This window comes from Mauremys reevesii, linkage group 2 (genome assembly GCF_016161935.1).
Source record: "Mauremys reevesii isolate NIE-2019 linkage group 2, ASM1616193v1, whole genome shotgun sequence".
In the NCBI taxonomy this organism is placed as follows: domain Eukaryota; kingdom Metazoa; phylum Chordata; order Testudines; family Geoemydidae; genus Mauremys; species Mauremys reevesii.
This window is the reverse complement of record NC_052624.1, coordinates 270,881,505-270,902,633: the sequence shown is the minus strand read 5'-3', so window position 1 is coordinate 270,902,633 and position 21,129 is coordinate 270,881,505. Positions and strand designations below refer to the sequence as shown.

Below are 21,129 nucleotides of genomic sequence, written 5' to 3'. Positions count from 1 at the left end.
TAAATGTAGAGGCCATTATGCTCCCTTATAGAACCTGGTAGCTGAAGCAACAGTGACCTCCCACCCCAAAACAGGCACACCAGCACCCAAAACAAAGGAACACGTAGGCAAGAGGCTTAGCTGGCTATTGTTTTATGAAGGCTGTGTATCTGTGAAAAAAACAAAGAGAGAACCTGAGAGAGAAAGCACAAGGAAGCCCCAGACAGCAGCACTGGTAGCACATCATTCTCCTAAAAGTGTGAAAAAGGGTAACAATATAGTGGAGTTATAAATCATTCTATTAAAAAAAGTTCTAATAAATTCTAACATGTTTGAGTATTTTGAATAATGCTTATATGTATTACACAACAAATGAGAACAGTTCACTAGAGGGAGCTAAAGACCAAAAAACATAGTGTTTATGTAATACTAAAAAACAAGCCCATGGTGCAATATACTGACATTTTATTAATTAAAGTGTTTTTACACTATTGACATGCTGACCCTTAAATTACACTAATTTATATACAAAATGCCATCCTTAACCACAGCTTACACTCCCACTACACAAAATGGACTAACAGTGATCCTACCAAACAAAGCAGAAAATGTTATGTTAAGCTGGCAAATCCATTCCTATATCTATTTACATTTTAACATACAAAACTCATCACCATGATGTTTATACTTTAGATAAACTGACTAAAGGCAACTGTTTGGAAGTTCACTACTGAAAATTCAGCTAAGCTTAGACAGTTTATTTTGTACCATAATATATTTTTGCACTATTGTAGTAGTAAAGGATTTTGATTTCTTACACAAACTAAATATTTCCTTTGTAAATGAAGACTTGTTAGAAGCCTACTACTCAGGCCTGGAAGGGAACCTGGTGCCCTAGGAGAACCACAATATTTTCCCTTCCCCTCCTCCATTCCTCAAACAGCTTCACCTCCCTCTTGGAAATGCAGTGGCAGAGGTCTACCCAATTCCCTTCCAGAGAAGCAGAGGCAGCAGCATGCAGTCTAGAGTAGCAGCAGGGATCCCCTTAGAAGCAGCAGGTGTCCCCCGGCCTCCTGACTGAGGTATCAATTAATCAATACTTCAATTGTGATGTCTGACTACTCATATGGTTGGAGTCTTGGCCCTATGTCCCTTAATATATTTGGTGCAATCTTGCAGCCCTTTTTCAGGTAAAGCTTAACTACACTGGGAGTTTTAACTGAGTACGATTTGCAGTACGAGGCGTATTTTCCTGAAATAATGCACAGGTTGTAATGTTCGTTCCTTGAATGATCACCAAATGTTATAACTATTGTACTTCTCTTCTGCTTTAGTTTTGAACAGAGTACATAGCAATACAATATAAACTGGTACTTACTCAGTTCGTGTTTCTGGATCACTGTGACAGGAATGACACATGGCACTAAATCGAGAAACAAAAAAGTCATAGCGTCTGTGATATGAAGGGGTGTCTTCCTCAATGTTGGCAAATTTGACAAACTAGGGGACAAAAGGGAAAAAAAAAGCAGGGTTAGAAAATTCTTTGTAGCAAAAGTTTCCAAAAAGAGACCTAGAAGGCTTTTTAGTTTTTAACTCCAGAACTTTCAAAAGTGTCTGTTTAATGTTTACAAAGTTGAATATTTAAAAACTGAACAGAAAAAAGAATCCTCATGTTGCAATGCAGTGTAGAATATCTGCACAATAAGAGCAGAATTAATAATTTATCCTGATTTATTTGGTTAATCTAGTAAAACAAAAAGGAAACATGCGGGGGGAGAAAGAGGGGAGTAAATAGGCCTTGCCATAATATGCTCCAGAAAAATATCAGCCCAACTCAGAAAACTATAGACCCTAAGTGATTTTTTTCTTATTTTGGATTCATGTGCTTAGCTAATGGATTTTTTTTAAAAGTGTTCTGATGTAATTTTTCATCATCTTATAAAATCTGTGAAGACCAAGACACCTGGCCTTGCAATCTAATGGTAGGTCAATAAGCTATACAAAAGCGATAGGCTTGTGAACAAAACTGGTTCTCCAGGCCAGCAGAGGCCAAAGGCATTGTGTAGGCCATGAAATCAGAGCCTGGAGGTGGAGGGGGAAGGAGTGACCTCTTGTTGCTGCAGGTGATTTACTTTGGGTCACACGGAGCAACACTGGCAGGCTGTAGAAGGAACTGCTTTAACCCTCACCAGTTAGAGGAAGGACAGGTCACAAATATTTCCTTTGAAAGAGTGAGCATTCATGGGAGATCCTTGAGGACTCTTCCTCTCCAACCCTGTGAAGTCAGTATTGCCAGCCTCGAGCATGTAAATGTGTCTTCAGCCCCAAAAAAACATGATACAAAAGAGCCATGAGTTTTAAGCCAAAGTAATAAATGCTGGGTTCTTTTTATCTGCAGTCTGGTTAAGTTTGAGGCTTTAGGGTGCACTGGCTTCCAATTTCTAACCTTTTCTCTGTAGCAATGAAGGTTAAAAAAAATTAAAATGAAAGCTGAGATTGTCAGACCATCTCTTGATTCCAACTAGTAGAGATTTAAATATATATCAAATGTCATAAGATTCACCACAAAAAAAAAATCACGAAAGTTAGCAACACTGTTTTGTCCTAATTAAAAACAAAACAAAAGAAGGGTTAAATTGCAGTACATTTTATTTTCAAAAGCTGTTCCATTAGCAGCTGCATTATTTCAAAGTGATCTAAGTGAAATTGAATGAAATAGAGCATGCCTTGCAGTGCCTGAACATGTAAAATTGAAACAAAGTGTTGCATCATAACATTTTTTGGGGAAAAAGGCATCTACCCATCAAACAACCTCACAAAGCTGCTTGCTAGGTTGAACAGTCTATCTAAACTATCTACCAAATAATGGCATCTCCTATTGCTCAGCGGCATTTGAAACAGAAATTAACAAGCAGCATTCAATTTACAAAAATTCACAAACTTAAGCAGAATTTCCCTAATGCCACATGGTTTGCACAAAATGCTTTGAACATTATAAAAGTAAAAAAAGTCCATAAATGATACAGGATAATGCTGAATGTTACCTAATGTTATCTGCAACTTTCAAACACTAAACTATCAAATGCATTAGTAGTCCCACTGAGTAGAAAGGTTGATTATATTTTTATCCTTTACAATGCTGTACAATAGGGGTCAGCAACCTCTGGCACGCGGCTCGCCAGGGTAAGCATCCTGGCAGGCCTGGGCAGTTTGTTTACCTGCCGCGTCCACAGGTTCGGCCGCTCGCGGCTCCCACTGGCCACAGTTCGCTGCTCCAGGCCAATGGGGGTTGCGGGAAGTGGTGCGGGCCGAGAGATGTGCTGGCCGTGGCTTCCCACCGCCCCCATTGGCCTGGAGTGGCAAACCACGGCCAGTGGGAGCCACGATCAGCCAAACCTGCGGATGCGGCAGGTAAACAAACTGGCCCGGCCCACCAGGGGCTTACCCTGGTGAGCCGCGTGCCAGAGGTTGCCAACCCCTGCTATACAATCACTGGCTATAAAAATCAACATCTTCTACAACAATGAAGAGTTCTTGACTCAAAAGAACATGTGATTGATGTGATCCAGATGATATTTGTATGGCTTCTGCACTAGAGAGTTGCTGAGGAAGCCTCAGGAGATAACTGATCCCCACAAATTTCGTTGCGTACACAAAAATATTGGTTTAAAAAAAGGAATGGAACAGTTCAGACCACAGAAAAAAGCTCTGGATGCCACATCTAAGAATTCAAACTGTATCTCTGACAAGAAATTAGTATCTTTTTAGCATCTAGATGGACTTTTAGTCTGACCCAATGTGGCCATTCTTATGTTCTTATCTCAAAGTCCCAAAATGAACCAAACTTGAAGATACAGTTGACACTTCTTTACAAATCACCAAGCACAGTCTAGAGCAGTATTTCATAAAATCATAGAATATCAGGGTTGGAAGGAACATCAGGAGGTCATCTAGTTCAACACTCTGCTCAAAGCAGGATCAATCCCCAGACAGATTTTTGCCCCAGATCCCTAAATGGCCCACTCAAGGATGGAACTCACAACCCTGGGTTTATAGCAGGCCAATGTGCAAACCACTGTGCTATCTCTTCTCCCTCCCCCTTCTCGACGACCAGTCCATGGACTGGCACCAATCCCTGAGATCTCCCTGACACAGTTTAGGAAGGCAGCAAGTTGGTACCTGGTATCAAAAAGGTTGAGAAACACTGATCTAGCGCATCCCTTCCATCGTGGTCCCTTAACTTTAGAACTGTCCTGTATCAACAGGTCATCCAGATATGACTGGAAAAGCCATGTGGAATCTGCAGCAGTCACTACCATGATATTTTGTTTTTTTTAAATTCAGGGTGAGAGCTCTGTATTTGAGGGAGATATAATGAAACTGTTACCATTCATTATCTTCCTCTGCTCTGCATCTCTTTCTTCTGTTTCCTCTGCAACATCAGTTCTGTATCCAACAACCTCACTGCCATCATTTTACCCATTGAGAGCTGCAGTTCCAGTTTAAATTTAGCAGATATCTTACAACTATATTCTAAGCATCACTGAAAAAGCTGGCTCTAAAACCTGAGATACTGTACAAAAATGTTCTTCCTGGAAACAGAATACACTGGGTTGTCACATGGTAAGAAAGTGACTAACAATCAAACCAATGTTCTAAGGTCTATTGCCACTCATTTGTCTGAAGGAGAACAGCCCACAGACACTCGTCGTAGAACATAAGCAACAGAACAACGTTTTTTCTTGACACACTACTTTATAATTTTTTTAAAGCTTTCCTCTCTCTAAGGGCTTCAGGAATAGGCTTCAAATACCTGCTGTCCTATTGTTTGTTTCACAGCATTGCTAATTATGTGGTAGTGTGATTAATTAGGTTGTCTGCAAAATGGCTTTTTTAGACAAATCAATCTTCTACAATGTAATGAACCATGAAGTTCAGGAAAGAGGAAAACAGGAGGACCTAATTTTAACATGTTCACAAACATTCAAACATCTTCAGAGCCTATTCAAGTGATTTGTCCAGATCAATTCTTGTAAAAGGCTTTTGGTTTTGTGGTGCATGATCCACCTTCTATGGGAACAAAAGAGGGGGTTATATCATTTGGATGACCTTTCTCTCTCAGGCCTTGTCTACGCTACAAACTTGGGTCGATGGAAGCCGCCTTAACTAGACATAATGTATGCATCTACACTACCAGGTCCCTTCCGCTGACCTAAGTCGCCTGTAGCAGCGATTTCATTACTCCACCTCTTCGAGTGGCGTAGCACTTAATTTGATATTGATGGGTCAGAGAGGTAGCATAGACACAGCTTTGTGTAGTTTGACTTAAATGGCCTACAGGAGGTGTCCCACAATGCTCCGCTGTGACTGCTCTGGACATCGTGATTCTCAGCAGTGACCCCACGACTCTTCCCCCAAACACACTGTGGACATCTCCCAGGAATATGAATCCCGGGCCACCACAGGCAACAACAAGGAGAACATTCTGGAGGAGGATGGGAGACAGGTGAGTGGTGGATCTATTCTCCCTGACAGCCATGACCTGTTTTTAACCCCAGAGCCCAGCCAGTCTCAGGACAGCATGGTGGCCAAGCATGATACTGGTGAAGGCACCTCTGGTGAGTATACATTTCCAAACAAACTGTAGGGCTTACATGCTATTATACTTTATGTTTAATCTGAACAAAAAATGAGGTGCATTGGCTATCTGTTTCGAAGTTGCTGCTCCAGCTACGCAGATGGTGCTCCCCGGGAAAGACTGTTTATGTGCACAGGGATGGCCCGGAATCCTCCCTGGAGATCTCTACGAAACTTTCATGAAGGTACCCTGCAATTCTTTGCAGGTTTCTGGGGAGGACTGCCTTATTTCTACCACCACGGTAGGACACTTTCCTACACCACTCCACTATTAACTCTGCTGGCATCATTCTGGTACACAGCATAGCAGCATAAGGACCAGGTCTGTACCCAGACGCTTGCAGCATCTGTTCCCTTGCTGCCTCTGTTACCCTCAGGAAACTATCACATAAGGTCACCTAGAGAAAACAGGGGAAGTTTTCATTACAAGTGCTAATACCACAAACAATGGAGCATGTGAGCCATCTCTCCCCTCTCCTGGTGAATTCTGGGTCCCAACCACGCTTTGCCTAATGTGCCATTGCTTTGGTTGGCAAGGACTGGCATCTACTAAGACAGTGGCTCTCAAACTTTTGTACTGGTGACCCCTTTCACACAGGATGCCTCTGAGTGCGATCCCCCTTATAAATTAAAACACACTTTTAACACTATTATAAATCCTGGAGGCGAAGCGGGATTTGGGGGTGGAGGCTGAGAGCTTGCAACCCCCCCACGTAATAACCTCGCAACCCCTGAGGGGTCACAACACTCAGTTTGAGCATTAAGGAAAGGGGGGAAGAAGGCTTCCTGTGTTATCCCCTACCCCATGGAACCGTCTGAGAAACAGACAGCAATTTGGGAGTCTTAACACTAGTACTGGTTCTCAAGCAACATCCATGTTGCTAGGGGGAAGGGGCATTGTTCACCTGTCCACTTGTGCCCTCAACGTGAATTTCCCACAAGTTGCAGCACAAGGCTCGTCGCCCATGCCATAGGGCTGGAATAGGAAACCGACCCATTGAATAGCTAGGGATTCTGATTATGTTCTGGCTTGCACTGGAGTGTAATAAGGGGAGTGTTTGGTTTTTTTTTTAAATACCAACCTTGCACCAGAACCAGGGTAGAGCTAACAATAGTTGCCTTGTGCTTTGCATGCCTTATAGCCGAAAGCTTGTCCTACGGTGCATCCTCCAAACCAGGAGAGAGGTTATCACAGATCAAAAGGCAGAAAAAGAGGACACCGGATGACATGTTCAGCAAGTGTGATGGGGCAAGGCCAGATGGCTACAGTAAAGTAGTGAGGAACAGGTATGTTAGCCCCAGGCTAAACAAATTCCTGGTACCATGGTAACCAAATGGCAGTTGCTCCAGGTTAATCAAGACACCTGGGGCCAATTAAGATCCTTCTAGAAGGCAGTGGAGATAGCTAGATTGATTGAGACACCTGAAGCCAATCAAGGGCTGGCTAGAACTAGTTAAAAGCCTCCCAGTTAGTCAGTGAGGCACAGGTGTCAGGAGCTATAGGAGGGAGCCGCTCTGTTGGAGGAATGAAGCAGTACGAATCCATATCAGGTGTAAGGAAGGAGGCCCTGAGGTAACGGTGAAGGAGATATTGAGTGGGGGCTGCTGGGGAAGTGGCCCAGGGAATTGTACACGTCCTATTTCCAAAAAGTCAGCTACCATAGCTGCTAATTTTAGGGTCCCTGGGCTGGAGCCCGGAGTAGAGGGCGGGCCTGGGCTCCCCCTTCCCCTCCCTGATTAAGCACTGAGACTGGGAGACAACAGAGACTGTGTGAGGGAGGATTGCTTCTCCTCACCTCTGTTGTTGGCTTATGATGAAAATGGCTCAGTAAGCTGTGACCCTTGACTCTAGAGAGAGAAGGGCTACATGGAGGGTCACAGTGAGCCTCTGAGGCTAGCAAAAATCCATCAGGAAATGCAGAACCCACGGAGTCAAGGACAGAACTTTGTCACACAAGATAATGAATGCCTCAGGGACAGCTGAGACGTAGCCCAGAGCCTAGAGGATTTCACTCTCCGAGAAACTGGACGTGGACATGGAGAGCAGGGGAGCATCCCAGGACCGTGCCACACAGGAAGAGATGCTGTGGATTATGAAGGACCAATCAAAGATGTTGAGATATCTGGCTGAGCTTCAAGAAAAACATATTGAGGCAAGACTCCATCTGGAGGCCTTGCAGAACTGCCTGCAAGCATTACTCTGTTCAAAAAACCCCTACCCCAAACGTTACAGGAGGGAGGGGGAAATTCAGTATCCCTTCTACTCAACCCTAGGGGAGGATACAGAGAACAAAAGGAGCCCATCCTTGACCTTTGTTCTTCAAAAGCATGGGTAGCATCAATCTGACTTACTTGGTTTCTCCCCTCTCAATTTTATCAGCCAGTTTGCCCAAGGTTAACTTATTTCTCTGCTCTTTCAGTTTCTTTGTGTGTATACAATAAAAGTAAACACTTTGAGATAGAAAGGCTCTTCATTTATTTTACTCATGGGCGTTTGGGCTGGGTACAGGAAAATTGATGCAATGGAGGGGATGGTAAGGGAAGGCAGAATGCAGATAACTGGCACACATTACTGTGGCTCATTACTGAAATGCGTTTTCAAAGCCTCCCAGAGATGAAGAGCTCTTTGCTGGGCTCTTATTGCCCTGGTATCTGATTACTTAAAATTAGCTGCCAAACTATCTGCCTCCATGCCCCAGGCCTGTGGAAACTTCTCTCTTTGCCTCATTGATAAAATGCAGCACACAGCATGCAGCGATAACAATGGGGATATTGCTCTCACTGAGGTCTATCATAGTAAGTAAACTGCACCAGTGACCCTTTAAACGTCCAGAGGCACAGTCCCTCACCATTCTGCACTTGCTCAGCCTATTGTTGAACCGCTTCTTACTGCTATCCAGGTGGCTGGTTACGGCTTCATAGCCATGGGAGCAAGGGGTAGGCTGGGTCTCCCAGGATCATGACTGGCATTTCAACATCATCAGTGGTTATCCTGCGGTCTGGAAAGAAAGTTCCTGCTTGCAACTTTCTGAACAGACCTCTGTTACTAAAGATGCACCTGTCTTGCACTTTTCCTGACCATCCCATGTTGATGTCGGTGAAACACCCCTTGTGATCCACCAGCGCTTGCAACATCATTGAAAAGTATCCCTTACAGTTTATGTACTCTTTGGCAAGGTGGTCTGGTGCCAAGATAGGAATATGCATGCCATCTATCGCCCCACCACAGTTAGGGAACCCCATCACAGCAAAACCATCCACTATGCCCTACAAGTTGTCCAGAGTCACTACTCTTCTTAGCAGAAGTTGATTAATGACCCTGCCCACTTGGATCATAACAGCTCCCACAGTGGATTTACCAACTCCAAATTAACAGTCTGGTGTTGCAAGCTTGCACAGAGCAACCACCCCTCGCTTCTCTACTGTCAGAGCAGCTCTCATTTTAGAGTTGCTGCACTGCAGGGCTGAGGAAAGCTCTGCACAAAGTTCCTGGAAAGTGGCCTTCTACATTCAAAAGTTCTGCAGCCAGTGCTCGTCATCCAATAGCTGCATAACGATGCGGTCCAGCCAGTCTGTGCTTGTTTCTCGGGACCAGCAATGGCACTCCACTGTGTTCAGCTGATGCACGACTGCCAGCAGCAACTGGGAATTGATTCATTCTATGGCTTGCAGCAGGCAGCAGGCTGCTTGCATGACATCACAATGTTCCATGTGACAGCTCCTGTCTCTGCTCTGGAAATACTGCAGGATAAGGCACACAGTGTTAGTAATGCTCACAACAAGAGTGCACGGCTGAGCAGGCTCCATGCTTCTCAGGCTATGGTGTATGTGCCGGTAAGGCAGGTTTTCAGAAAAAGGCGCGAAAAAACATGGGCTGTTTGTTGATATTGGGAGGGAGGGAGTCAACCATGGGTAGCTATCCCACATTACAACTAACTGCAGGATGTTTTGGGAAGGGCTCGCAACACCTCATGGGATGCCGAAGACATATCCCCATTCCCCCCTGCAACAATGTTTCAGTCCCATGTGGCGTTGCAAGCCCTTCCCAAAACATCCTGCAGTTAGTTGTACTGTGGGACAGCTACCCATGGTGGACTGGTCTGTGCATTGATGCAAGTGCTGCTAATGAGGATGCATGCCACCAACACAATGAGCATTGTGTGGACACACAGGATCAACTTAATACGGAGGCTCGATGTTGTCTTACATAAAATCGGCTTAAGTTTGTAGTGCAGATACGCCCTTCATTGAGAAAGAAGATTTAAAACAAATAAACAAACATATCAAGCAAGCAAACTTATCTGGATTAGAGGGGATGCGAAGGCAGCAATGAAAACAAACAGTAAATGGAAGAAAGGGAAAGTTGATAGTGCTGAATAAAAATAAGGCTAAGAATTAGGGGAAATTGATAAGGGACACATTAGGACACAAATCTATGACAAGCAGAGTTAAGGACAATAAGGAGTTTAAGTATTAGGAACAAAAATAATCCTAACAATGGTATTAGTCAATTACACTAGAAGGACATGACAGAATTGTAAATAATGTAGAAAAGGAGGAAGTGTTCAATAAATATTTCTGTTCTGTATTTGGAAAAAAATATTATCACAAAGCACTTTCCATTCCAATAGCAGCTCAGGAAGATGTTAAACAGCAGCTACTCCAATTAGACACTTTTAAATCAGCAGGCCCAGATAACTTACATCCACAAGTTTTAAAAGAGAGTGGAGGAGCTTGCTGGATCTTATTAAAGCCTTGTCTACATTACAGTGTTTTGTCAACAAAAGTCAGCTTTCGTCAACAAAACAGTGGATGTGTAGACTCTAAAATGCTCCTTCCACAGACAAAAACTCTCCTGCTTTGCTAAACCAAGGTGGTTTAGCAAAATAAAACCACCTTGATAAGAGATGTAGAGCTTTTTACATCAAAGTTAGACACTGCACTTGGTTATGTCACTCTAAATGGCCTCCAAAAGGTGTCCCACAATACCCATTCTGACTGGTCTGGTCAGCAGTTTGAACTCTACTGTCCTGCACCCAGATATACAGGCTTCAACCCCTCCCACTTCCAAGGCTCAGGAATTTTTTTAATTCCACTTCCTGTTTGCTTGGCATGGACCGCTCACATCGCATCTTCCCAGCTAACCATGGCAGCTCCATGTAGGCAAATGCTCTCCTGCTTGGAGCGCACCAGAGTTGTTGGATCTGCTGGCTCTGTGGAGAGGAGGCTGTGCTTTCCCAGCTCCGCTCCAGCTGTAGGAACTTCGATACCTATGGTCAGCTTTCTCATGGCATGTTGGATAAGGGCTACGAATAGGACACATACCAGTATTGTTTTTATTATGTTTTCTCTGTAGCGCTTTTACACTCCTGCTAATACATTCCAGAATGTTGTTTGCTGTTTTTTTTGCCACAGTATTACACTGTTGACTCATATTTAGCTTGTGATCCACTATGACCCCCAGATTCCTTTCTGCAGTACTCCTTCCCTGGCAGTCATTTCCCATTTTGTGTGTGCAAGTGATTGTTCCTTCCTAAGTACAATACTTGGCATTTGAATTTCACATTGAATTTCATCCGATTTATGTCAGACCATTTCTCCAGTTTGTCTGGATCATTTTGAATTTTAATCCCATCTTCCGAAGCACTTGAAACCCCTCCTGGCTTGATATTATCCACAAACTTTATAAGTGTACTCTCTATGCAATTATCTGAATCATTGATGAAGATATTGAAAAGAACTGGACCCAGAACTGATCCCTGTGAGACTCCACTTAATATGCCCTTGGCTGTGAACCACTGATAACTACTCTCTGGGAATGGTTTTCCAACCAGTTATGCACCCACCTTATAATAGCTTCACCTAGGCTGTATTCCCTAGTTTGTTTATGACAAGATCATGTGAGAAAGTATGAAGAGACTTACTAAAGTCAAGATATACCACATCTGCTTCCATCCTATCCACAAGGCTTGTTACCTTGTCAAAAAAGCTATTAGGTTGGTTTGACATGATTTGTTCTTGAAGATCCATGCTGACAGTTACTTATCACCTTATTATCTTCTAGGTGTCTGTAAACGGATTGCTTAATTATTTGTTCCATTATCTTTCTGGGTACTGAAATTAAGATGACTGGTCTGTAATTCCCCATGTTGTCCTTATTCCATTTTTAATAGATGGGTACTATATTTGCCCATCTTCCATGAATTTTTCAAAGATAATCACTAACAGCTCAGATATCGCCTCAGCCAGCTCCTTGAATATTCTAGGACGTATTTACTGTAGTACATAGTATGTACTATGCCGAAATCATTCTTGGTAAAAGCCTAGAAATTAAGAAACAAAAACTGGTGTGTTGCATATTAGGCCTAACTAGGGGACAAAATGAAGAGGGGATAGGCTATTTCACCAATCACACCCTTTTTGAGTCCATAAAGAAAGACTTTAGGAGGAAAGAAAATACAGAAACAAGAACCGAAGGGAGGCTACAGAAGCAAGCTTCACCATCATGGCTGCCAACCCCACCATGTACTGTGACCCTGGGCCTTCATCATCCTAATCCTGAGAAATGTCCTGACCAGACTGGGCCAGAGAAAAAAAAAGTCCCAGAGAATACCACCACCCCACAAACTCCAGCTTAACACAACCACCAGCTGGCATGAAATGGAATCAGACTTTCACAACAGTAGCAACAACAGCTCCAACCAATCTTAAACTTCTTCTCTTTTCCCAAAAGGACAATTAACACCATCTTTGATACTTATCAACCAAGGGAGTTTTTCCTTTCTAAAACTCTCCAGTGAAAGGGAAAGAAAACAAAGGATTTGTTAAAATGAAAGCAATATTTAATACTTTATATTTCAAATGCTTTAACTGTTTTTCCTTCTTTTCTGTACCTTTAATAAAGGTACAAAGGATTTTTAATAGTGTATTTGCCATGGTAATAAGTAAGCCGAGGTCTCTGTATGCCAAACCCTGGATATTGTTTAACACTGGATGGTGACATGATTATTTTTAACACCTTTAGCCCATTTATTCCATCTAAATTAATACAACAAGCACTGCAGCCAGGGACTTTCTTCCAAAAAGAGTTGTAAGTGGCATGACTGCTGCCAATATCCGAATCCCATTAACATTAAAGTCAAGAGATTGGGAGCTGTTCACGACGATATGTTACTATTAAATGAAGGCTGTTAATATCGGGATTGCTATTAAGCAGAATCTACTGTGAAAACAGAGGAAGACTGGATAGACCCCACAAAGGGGAAAAGACCAAATAAAATTAGTTGCATTCATGAGTAAGGCATTCACCTCCAACTTTTACTATGAAAATCATTTTATACTTTTAGTAGGATAAATATCCATAGATAAGGATTATTTTGACAGTTAAGCTGCTTATAGATACATTCACATGGGTCATACAGGCACTAACTACACGCAATCTCAGGCTTTCATTAATTTTTTTCCTTTGATTGAACACCAGCTGAACATCTGGCATAACAATCTCTCACTCCCTCCAATCTTCTATTCAGATTTGGGTTAGCAAACTGTTTACTCACAGAATTGGTTCCAAGAACTTGCAGCTTTGGTTCCCCTGACTCTAGAAGCTTGGCCACCATCTGAAGGAAACTTTCCACAAATGGTTTAATGCTTTGAGAATGGCAAGCCATTAAAAGTTGGTCCAGTGCCTCCATGGCGATTAAAACATACCTGAAAGCAAATGGAGAAGAAATCCATACAGATGCACATTGTGTGTCATATTTACCTTGGCCCAAACTTTTACATGCTTTTATTTAAGCCCATATTACAAAAACTGAAAAGAAAAAAAATTTAAATGTCAGATAGGTGTAAGGCACATCACCCTAATATTCTCCACTTATTTCAGAAGTATATTTTTGAAGACAAATCAAAGAAAGTAAACATGTCTTGTATTAAAGGCACCACCCTTCCAGTCAGTAGAGGGCCTTCAGTCTACCAAAATCCCAGTATGACAAGACAGCAATGTAGCTAAACTTCCACAGTAAACAAGGAGGAGACATCTCAATCTACATAGAGCATGTTAGTGAGAGGGAAGACTGCTGATCAGGAGGGGTGTTTACTGTCACTCACATACTGACCGTTTCCATAAAAAAAAATTCTTACAGTTGTTTTTACATCTGTACCTCTTTATCTTCAATGATAACTGCCAGGCAGCAACAACATTCTCTTACCTATCTCATAATACCGGAAGGGACCCTGAAAGGTCATCGAGTCCATCCCCCTGCCTTCACTAGCAGGACCAAGTACTGATTTTGCCCCAGATCCCTAAGTGGCCCCCTCAAGGATTGAGCTCACAACCCTGGGTTTAGCAGGCCAATGCTCAAACCACTGAGCTCTCCCTTCCAATTCCATGCTTTCCATGTGCTGTCTGTCTCATTTTTTTAATCTCTTTCAACTTTATGGTCTCTTCCTCTCTCTACTTTCATTATATATTCCTCTCCCCTATTCCCTCTTTGGCAAAAGTACAGGAAAGACCATTTCCAACCTGTTCCTCTGGGGTCAGGAGGATTAATTTAGCTTAAGTATTAAGGACAATCACCTGTGAAGTCAGACAATTAGCTTATATAACAATTATAGCTCCAACAGAAGAACTGAAGGATATATTGTTAGGGGGCTTATTCCTTCACCCTCTTACTTCCCTGGTCCTTCTCGCATGAACAGAGAGCAACAATACCCGAAGTCCAAAGGTGCAAACAATTCAATGTTTATTGGGGTGAACTTTCAGCAAGCATGATTCCAGTTTCCTTCCTTAGTGTCCCCCTTCCCAGCTCTGACACCACAGAGCCTTGCCTGTGTCCCTGTTCCTGTTCCCATCCCCTGTTCCCATTTTCCCCTTTAGCAAGACATGATTTTAATTCCCCCATCCCTGTTCCCATTTCCCCCCCTCTTCCTGATTGACTGCAGACTATATAGTAAAACCTGCATTTTGCTTAGCTATTCCTTAACCAATCATTTTACTGAAATTTAACTAACCAATCCTAACATATTGTAACATGGTTATTTAACCAATTATACCCCACCACCTTAATTGGTTTACACCCAAAATTAATTATACAGTAGACAGAAAATTACAGAACCAGACAGAGACCATGCAAATAAACATACAAAACAATACAGAAGTGAGGATTTCACAACTACATCTATACAGACATAAGGGTTTTCCAGCTGTGTCTATTGATAAGTGAGTTCTTGCCAGACAGGATGCTATCTTCTAGGCTCTTCCTTTTCTCTGGAGGTGATAAATATCAGGGCAGGATTGTATTCCTAATAGCCCAATAGCACCTTATTTCAATGTGACTAGTTTGGAATGTGAGGATGAGACCATACACTTCCCAGCTTATGGCTGCCTAACTACATCTTAGCCTGTCACAGTAAGAGAAGGCCATTACACTGAAGGACTGTCTGGATATGTGAACTCTCTACTCAGACCCTATGCCACCAGCACTCCCAGCTATCTCCGTGACACCACTTTATTTTAGTCTGTTAGTCTATAAGGTGCCACAGGATTCTTTGCTGCATTTACAGATCCAGACTAACACGGCTACCCCTCTGATACATTACACAGACAGTGATCTTTGATTCTTTCTTTTATACCTCTATAACTAGCTAAGTGATAAGAATACACCTACATTCTTAAAGTATAGGCCTTTGCAGACAGGCCTGAATATCTATATCCTAACATATATATTAAATGAAAACACTCTTAGTATAGTGGAAAATATGTCCTGCTGAGTCTAGAAGTTTGACTTGTAAATCCAGGTCATTTTCACATCCAATATTGCCTATAACTTCATAATTCACTTTACTTTTAATATATTTTGGCTAAAAAATAAAAATATAATAGCTACCCCCTGCCCATCAGCATGAATAGCCAAGGTTCTGACTCTATATGTCTTGTAAAATGAACCAGAATAATGATGGGGAAAAACAGCTAACTTTCAGCATCTGTATTTATACAGTGACCGAATCCCTTACCCGTAGCGATGTCTGACAACATCTCTGCTCAGTCTCTCTGCTAGGTAAGCTCCAATTCGATCCAACTTCTCTGGTGCAGAAACTGCATAAAAAGTCAGCTTCTCCATATCAGCTTTAACAAGACCATCCTAAGAATGAGACAAAATTTTGTTTTTTTAATTCATAGGAACAGTTTTAAGCTTCTGAAATATCTTTCATTTTTCCAATTCAAAGCACAGGTTTTGGGCTAATACAAACTAGAACATGCCATTTTACTAGAATATGTTAAATTGTTCATTAACAAGCTTGTTCAGGGCCTAAAATACAGAAATTGCAAAATAAAAGATTAAGTCCAGTACTTCTCAGAGAAGTATATTGTCAGTGTTCCCCCTTCCAACAAAGGCAGATTATGGGTGAGCTGTGACATCATTCTTGAGACACACTATTTTTCCTAAAGTCCAATTTCTGTTACTTAAGAGTTCTTCAAAAAGCCATTACTACAATAAAAAACACTTCAGAAGTGAGAGTGTCAAGTTAATCCTTTCAGGGTAAAATTGTTTTTATATAACTGAATTGCAGTCTAAAAGTTTCATTGCTTGAATATCATGCCTTAACAGTTCTGACTCTTCTCTGTACAAGGCCACTGCTTTCCATATTTGTCTGTATTACAGCTAGTGTTTAAGGAGTTGAAGCCACCAGATAGTTAAAAATATCAGTACCAACTACAGTTATTGACATACAAAAAGTACTCAGCATTATCATTGGTTAATTTTTAGAGTCAAGATGAAACAGGGATTAAAATATATTGCTTATTTGAATAACCGATTAGAGCTGGTAGACAATACACATTTTTCTTAATTTTTTTCAATGAAAAAGGGATTACTCATGATTTTTTTTTTTAAAGCTTTTTGTCCAGTTCTCTCACTGACATCAAGGTGAAAGTCTAGCCACTCTCAGGGCCTCAACCCCTTCAATCAGAAGCTTCAGTCCTCCTCCACTAGAGTAACATCTTTAAAATTGTGGTTCCTTTTTGTACACCAGCATTAGCTTCAAGGGGAGGCTGACCAGATCATTGTGTAGGAATTTTTCTTCACTTCTTCTACACTTTGATAATTTCATGTTTAAATAAATTGGAGAATATTGGGATCAATTACTATGGAAGAACATACAGTAATGTGATTAGATATGCCACACTGTAACCCTGAAAGCAATAACTACATTCCTGCAGTGCTACTGGTGCAGTAAGTTGTACTCCTGTTAAAGTCCCCTTTCTGGCTGCATAACTGATCTATGATTGTCTACTATCATCCAACTTATTTTACACTATAAAGCAGTTTAACTGGCAGTTCAGCAAACAGCATAGTTTTTAAATAACAATATTTCAGATTCATTCATAACTAACAATTTAAGTCAAATTAAATATTAATTATATAAAAGAAGGGTATTTTCTCTCAAAGTCTGACAAGAATGATTAACTTATGTGTGAACAGTCACAGGAGAGAATGTTCACCATATATTAAATGAGTCATTAGAAAAAGAAAAATCTTTAGTATCAAGATGCCCCAGAGGACTAAACAGATCACAGTTAGATACCAGGCAATAATTAACATTTTAACGTGTAAAGTTAGGCCTACAACCATTCGCAGTATCATACCTTGTGGGCTGGACAATATCCTGCCCTCCCCCACCTTGTGCATACACCAGCACAATAGGAGACTCTGACGGATTGCTGCATCAGGGCTGCTTTTGAGAGCACACACAGCACTAGTAAGGCTAGTCCGACTTTAGATGTTCAGAGGCGTCTCTCTATACCAACAGTACCAAACATGTTTAAAGACGTATTTGGTTTCTACGATTGTACATGGAAAACAGACCATCAGTATCGCCCTCTTGTAGGTCGACAGAATTTACGTCTGAATGACTATTTCCTCTGGAAAAAAAACCCATGCTTTGAAGATATCAGATCCACAGAAAAGAACAACTCTACCCTACAGCTGATATTTTACAAAAAACTTAGGTAGCTAGCCCACAGTGATAATAGCAGATCTTCTAGGAAGAACACACATGCTGCACATTCTCTCAGACATATGCCAGACCTACACATGACTCCATACTGTTCATATCCTTCATTTTTAAGAAAAAATAAAAAAGTAGTACAAATCTGATAAGACATTGAAAGTGATCTTCCACCATTTACAGAAACTCCGGATTAGTTTCAAACATTCAGCTGTATTAGATATTTAGCACCATCAGTACTTAACAAGGAACTATATTTTCAAGGAACATGGTATAAAAGGATTTCTACTCTGTGTATCCAAATGAAGTCACAATAAACTAATACATATGGACAACTAAAGATGAAAAACAATTGGATCATAATCCATTGGGTGAACCAAACTATATATTTCAAAAAGACACAAAATAAAGAAGTGCTCGGCATACAGAGAAAAGGAAATACGTTCAAACTTGTGGTCATATCTGAACAAAAATCCTGTTTAATATTAAATATTTGTGATCCAAACAGTTGGATGGCAATTTTTCAGATTTCTCTCTTACTGGAGAATGCTCTGGCAGATAAAAAATTGAATGCCATTCGTTCTCCAGAAAGTATGTTAAAAGTTACAAAATATTACTATTTCTGTTACAATATTTTAGTAAACAAAGAAGATTCAAATTCAGAATTTTGGTTAAGGTTTAATTAAATTATTACTTACTTTGGGGTCTTCGGGGAATATGTTATCCACCAGACGTTTGTAACGAGGGCGCAAAGCAGCACAGCAACAGCATACTCCTGGAAAAACATTTGCCAAAAAACAAACAACAAAAAACAAAACCAGATTATTAGAAGGTGAATATTTTAGAAGCTGTATAGAGTCATTTAAGAGAGGAAGAGTACAAGCATATGTCACACTGACAGACCCAGGTCGTCGGCAAGATCAAACCTGGGACCTCTGAAGCTTAGTGCATGAAACTGTACTGCATGAGCCAAAAGCCACATGGCTCTAAGGGTAGGTCTATACTTACCTGCCGGGTCGACACGTAGCGTTCGACTTCTCGGAGTTCGAACTATCGCGTCTAATCTAGACACGATAGTTCGAACTCCGAACGCGCTCCCGTCGACTCCGGAACTCCACCACCGCGAACGGCGGTGGCGGAGTCGACGGGGGAGCCGCGGACTTCGATCCCGTGGCGTCTGGATGGGTACGTAACTCGAACTAAGGTAGTTCGACTTCAGCTACGCTATTCGCGTACCTGAAGTCGCGTACCTTAGTTCAACCCCCCACCCTAGTGTAGACCAGGCCTTAGCTAATGCTGTAGCAGACTCAATCTCTAAGTAGTATTGGTGCCACTAGAGGGGGACAAAGCACCATACCCAGGAGGTGTATGGGCTACACATACAGGAAAAAACAGCTGCAAAGTTAAATGGTAACTATACTCTGCAACCTCACCTTGCTAGAAAACTGTCATTTATGGAAAGTGAGTTAAACAAAAAAAATTAATATTGTAATATAGCTCATTTTTTGCACACCTTCCCATGTTTTCCTTAGGAAGAAGTATCTGCCAGAAAGATAACAGGCAACAATTCCACCAGAAGATGATGTGCATTGGCATAAAGACTTGTAGTGCATGGGCCTACCCTACTCCAGGGCCTGAAAGTTAAAAACTTTCATCTGGAGCAGTGGGGCAAGACACATAGCATCTGGATTAAACAGAGGCAGTCAAGCAGCAAAACCACCTCCTCACAATAACCTCTTGATCTGCTGCCAGGAGGGAGCATTGGCAGTTTCCTCCCTAAATCCACCTTTTAGAACAGCAGTTTTTTTTCCAATAGCCAGTAAGTGAAGGAGTGGACTGTGGGGAAAGTTAGAGCCTCCTGCACTCACACATGAAAGCATCTCCAGGAGAAGCAGAGAGATTACAGCTAGCCGCTATTATAATCTCTGCAGCAGAAGAGGGAAGCAACTCAGCTAGGAGGGTAAATTCCACTATTTACCACTTTTTCAGCCCCAGTGCAGTTGCCCCCCGAAGACTGAAAGGAAGGGTATGATGTTTTTCTGCATCCCCAGGTTATAAGGGCTTGTCTACATTTATATTTTATAGTGCTCTAACTTGCTGGCTCAGGGGGGGTCCAACCTGCTCAAAGCAGGACCAATCCCAACCAGATTTTGCCATAGATCCACCATTTAGGGATCTGGGGCAAAAATACGGTGGATAGAAAGCTGGCTAGATCATCGGGCTCAGATAGTAAGGAACAGCTCGATGTCTAGTAGGCAGCTGGTATCAAGCGGAGTACCCCAGGGGTTTGTCCTGGGGTGGGTTTTATTCAACATCTTCATTAATGATCTGGATGATGGGATGGATTGCACTATCGGCAAGTTCGCGGATGACACTAAGCTGAGGGGGAGAGGTAGATACGCTGGAGGGTAGGAACAGGGTCCAGAGTGACCTAGACAAATTGGCGGATGGGCCAAAAGAAATCTGATGAAGTTCAACAATGACAAGTGAAGAGCCCTTCACTTAGGAAGGAAGAATCCCATTCACTGCTACAGGTTAGGGACCGACTGGCTAAGCGGCAGTTCTGCAGAAAAGGACCTGGGGTTTACAGTTGATGAGAAGCTGGATATGAATAAACAGTGTGCCCCTGTTGCCAAGAAAGCCAATGGCATATTGGGCTACATTAGTAGGAGCACTGCCAACGAATTGAGCGACGTGATTATTCTCCTCTATTTGGCACTAGGGAGGCCACATCTGGAGTTTTGTGTCCAGTTTTGGGTCCCCCACTACAGAAAGGATGTGGACAAATTGGAAACAAGGCAAGAAAATTATTAGAGGGCTGGGGCACATGACTGATGAGGAAAGGCTGAGCGAACTGGGCTTATTTAGTCCTTCAATCATTTGTAGGCTATTAAGACAACTAAATGAAACTACACTTAAAAATGCCTTTTCCTCCATCTTCTTGCCCCATTTCCACTGTCAACCACACTGACGAAGTTCTATTCAGATACATCAAAAGAGTCTTAGAGTAAAATATGCAGTCTCTCTATCATAATAAGCAACACACATCACATTTCCTGTTCACAAAGACAAGCGGATATGGGTTAGGTATAGTTTATTTTTTTCTGGGGTTGAGCACAACCAGATTGTTCAAAGGAATAAAAACTCATTATAATTTACATGACAAGAAACATCAATTAAAGGAATAATGCACATTTAAAATCAAAAATGGAATATAGCCAGCTAGCCATCTGGTACATTCCTCTACCAGTGCAGATTTATTCCCTGCAGTATTTTTAAGCACTTTATCTAATCTAGTTTTAAATTATTCCAGAAATGGGTCAGATATGATGTGATTCCAATTCATTGGTCAAGTCCCAGATCCACAGTAGAGCAGCTCTGAAGCAAAGGAGCCATTTAGAGATAAGCTAATATTAGTAATTGTCCAAAAAAATCAGTGGGAGCCTGCCTCTCAAATCTCAAAAAAAACAATACCTACTCAAACAGCAAGCAATATAATGGGGGTAG

The 21,129-nt window shown here is 41.7% G+C and overlaps 1 protein-coding gene and 1 long non-coding RNA gene across 6 annotated transcripts in view; one reads left to right on the top strand and one right to left on the bottom strand.

The window, feature by feature from the left end:
- The window catches only part of EFR3A (EFR3 homolog A), a 148,388-nt gene that overhangs the window by 78,396 nt on the left and 48,863 nt on the right, over positions 1-21,129 (bottom strand). For all 5 annotated transcript variants that reach the window (XR_005594154.1, XM_039524981.1, XM_039524982.1 and 2 more), the window contains 4 exons: positions 18,321-18,397; positions 15,628-15,755; positions 13,173-13,323; positions 1,358-1,479 (listed from right to left, as the gene is read on the bottom strand). Coding sequence is in view for 4 of the 5 variants with exons in the window: in XM_039524981.1 (XP_039380915.1) it covers positions 1,358-1,479; positions 13,173-13,323; positions 15,628-15,755; positions 18,321-18,397 (478 nt within the window). In the remaining variant the exon portion in view is untranslated. The remainder of the gene's footprint in view (positions 1-1,357; positions 1,480-13,172; positions 13,324-15,627; positions 15,756-18,320; positions 18,398-21,129) is intronic.
- Positions 9,358-19,328, top strand: LOC120398045. Its single transcript, XR_005594155.1, has 3 exons — positions 9,358-9,450; positions 15,612-15,671; positions 19,155-19,328. It is a non-coding gene; the product is annotated as an uncharacterized LOC120398045 (long non-coding RNA).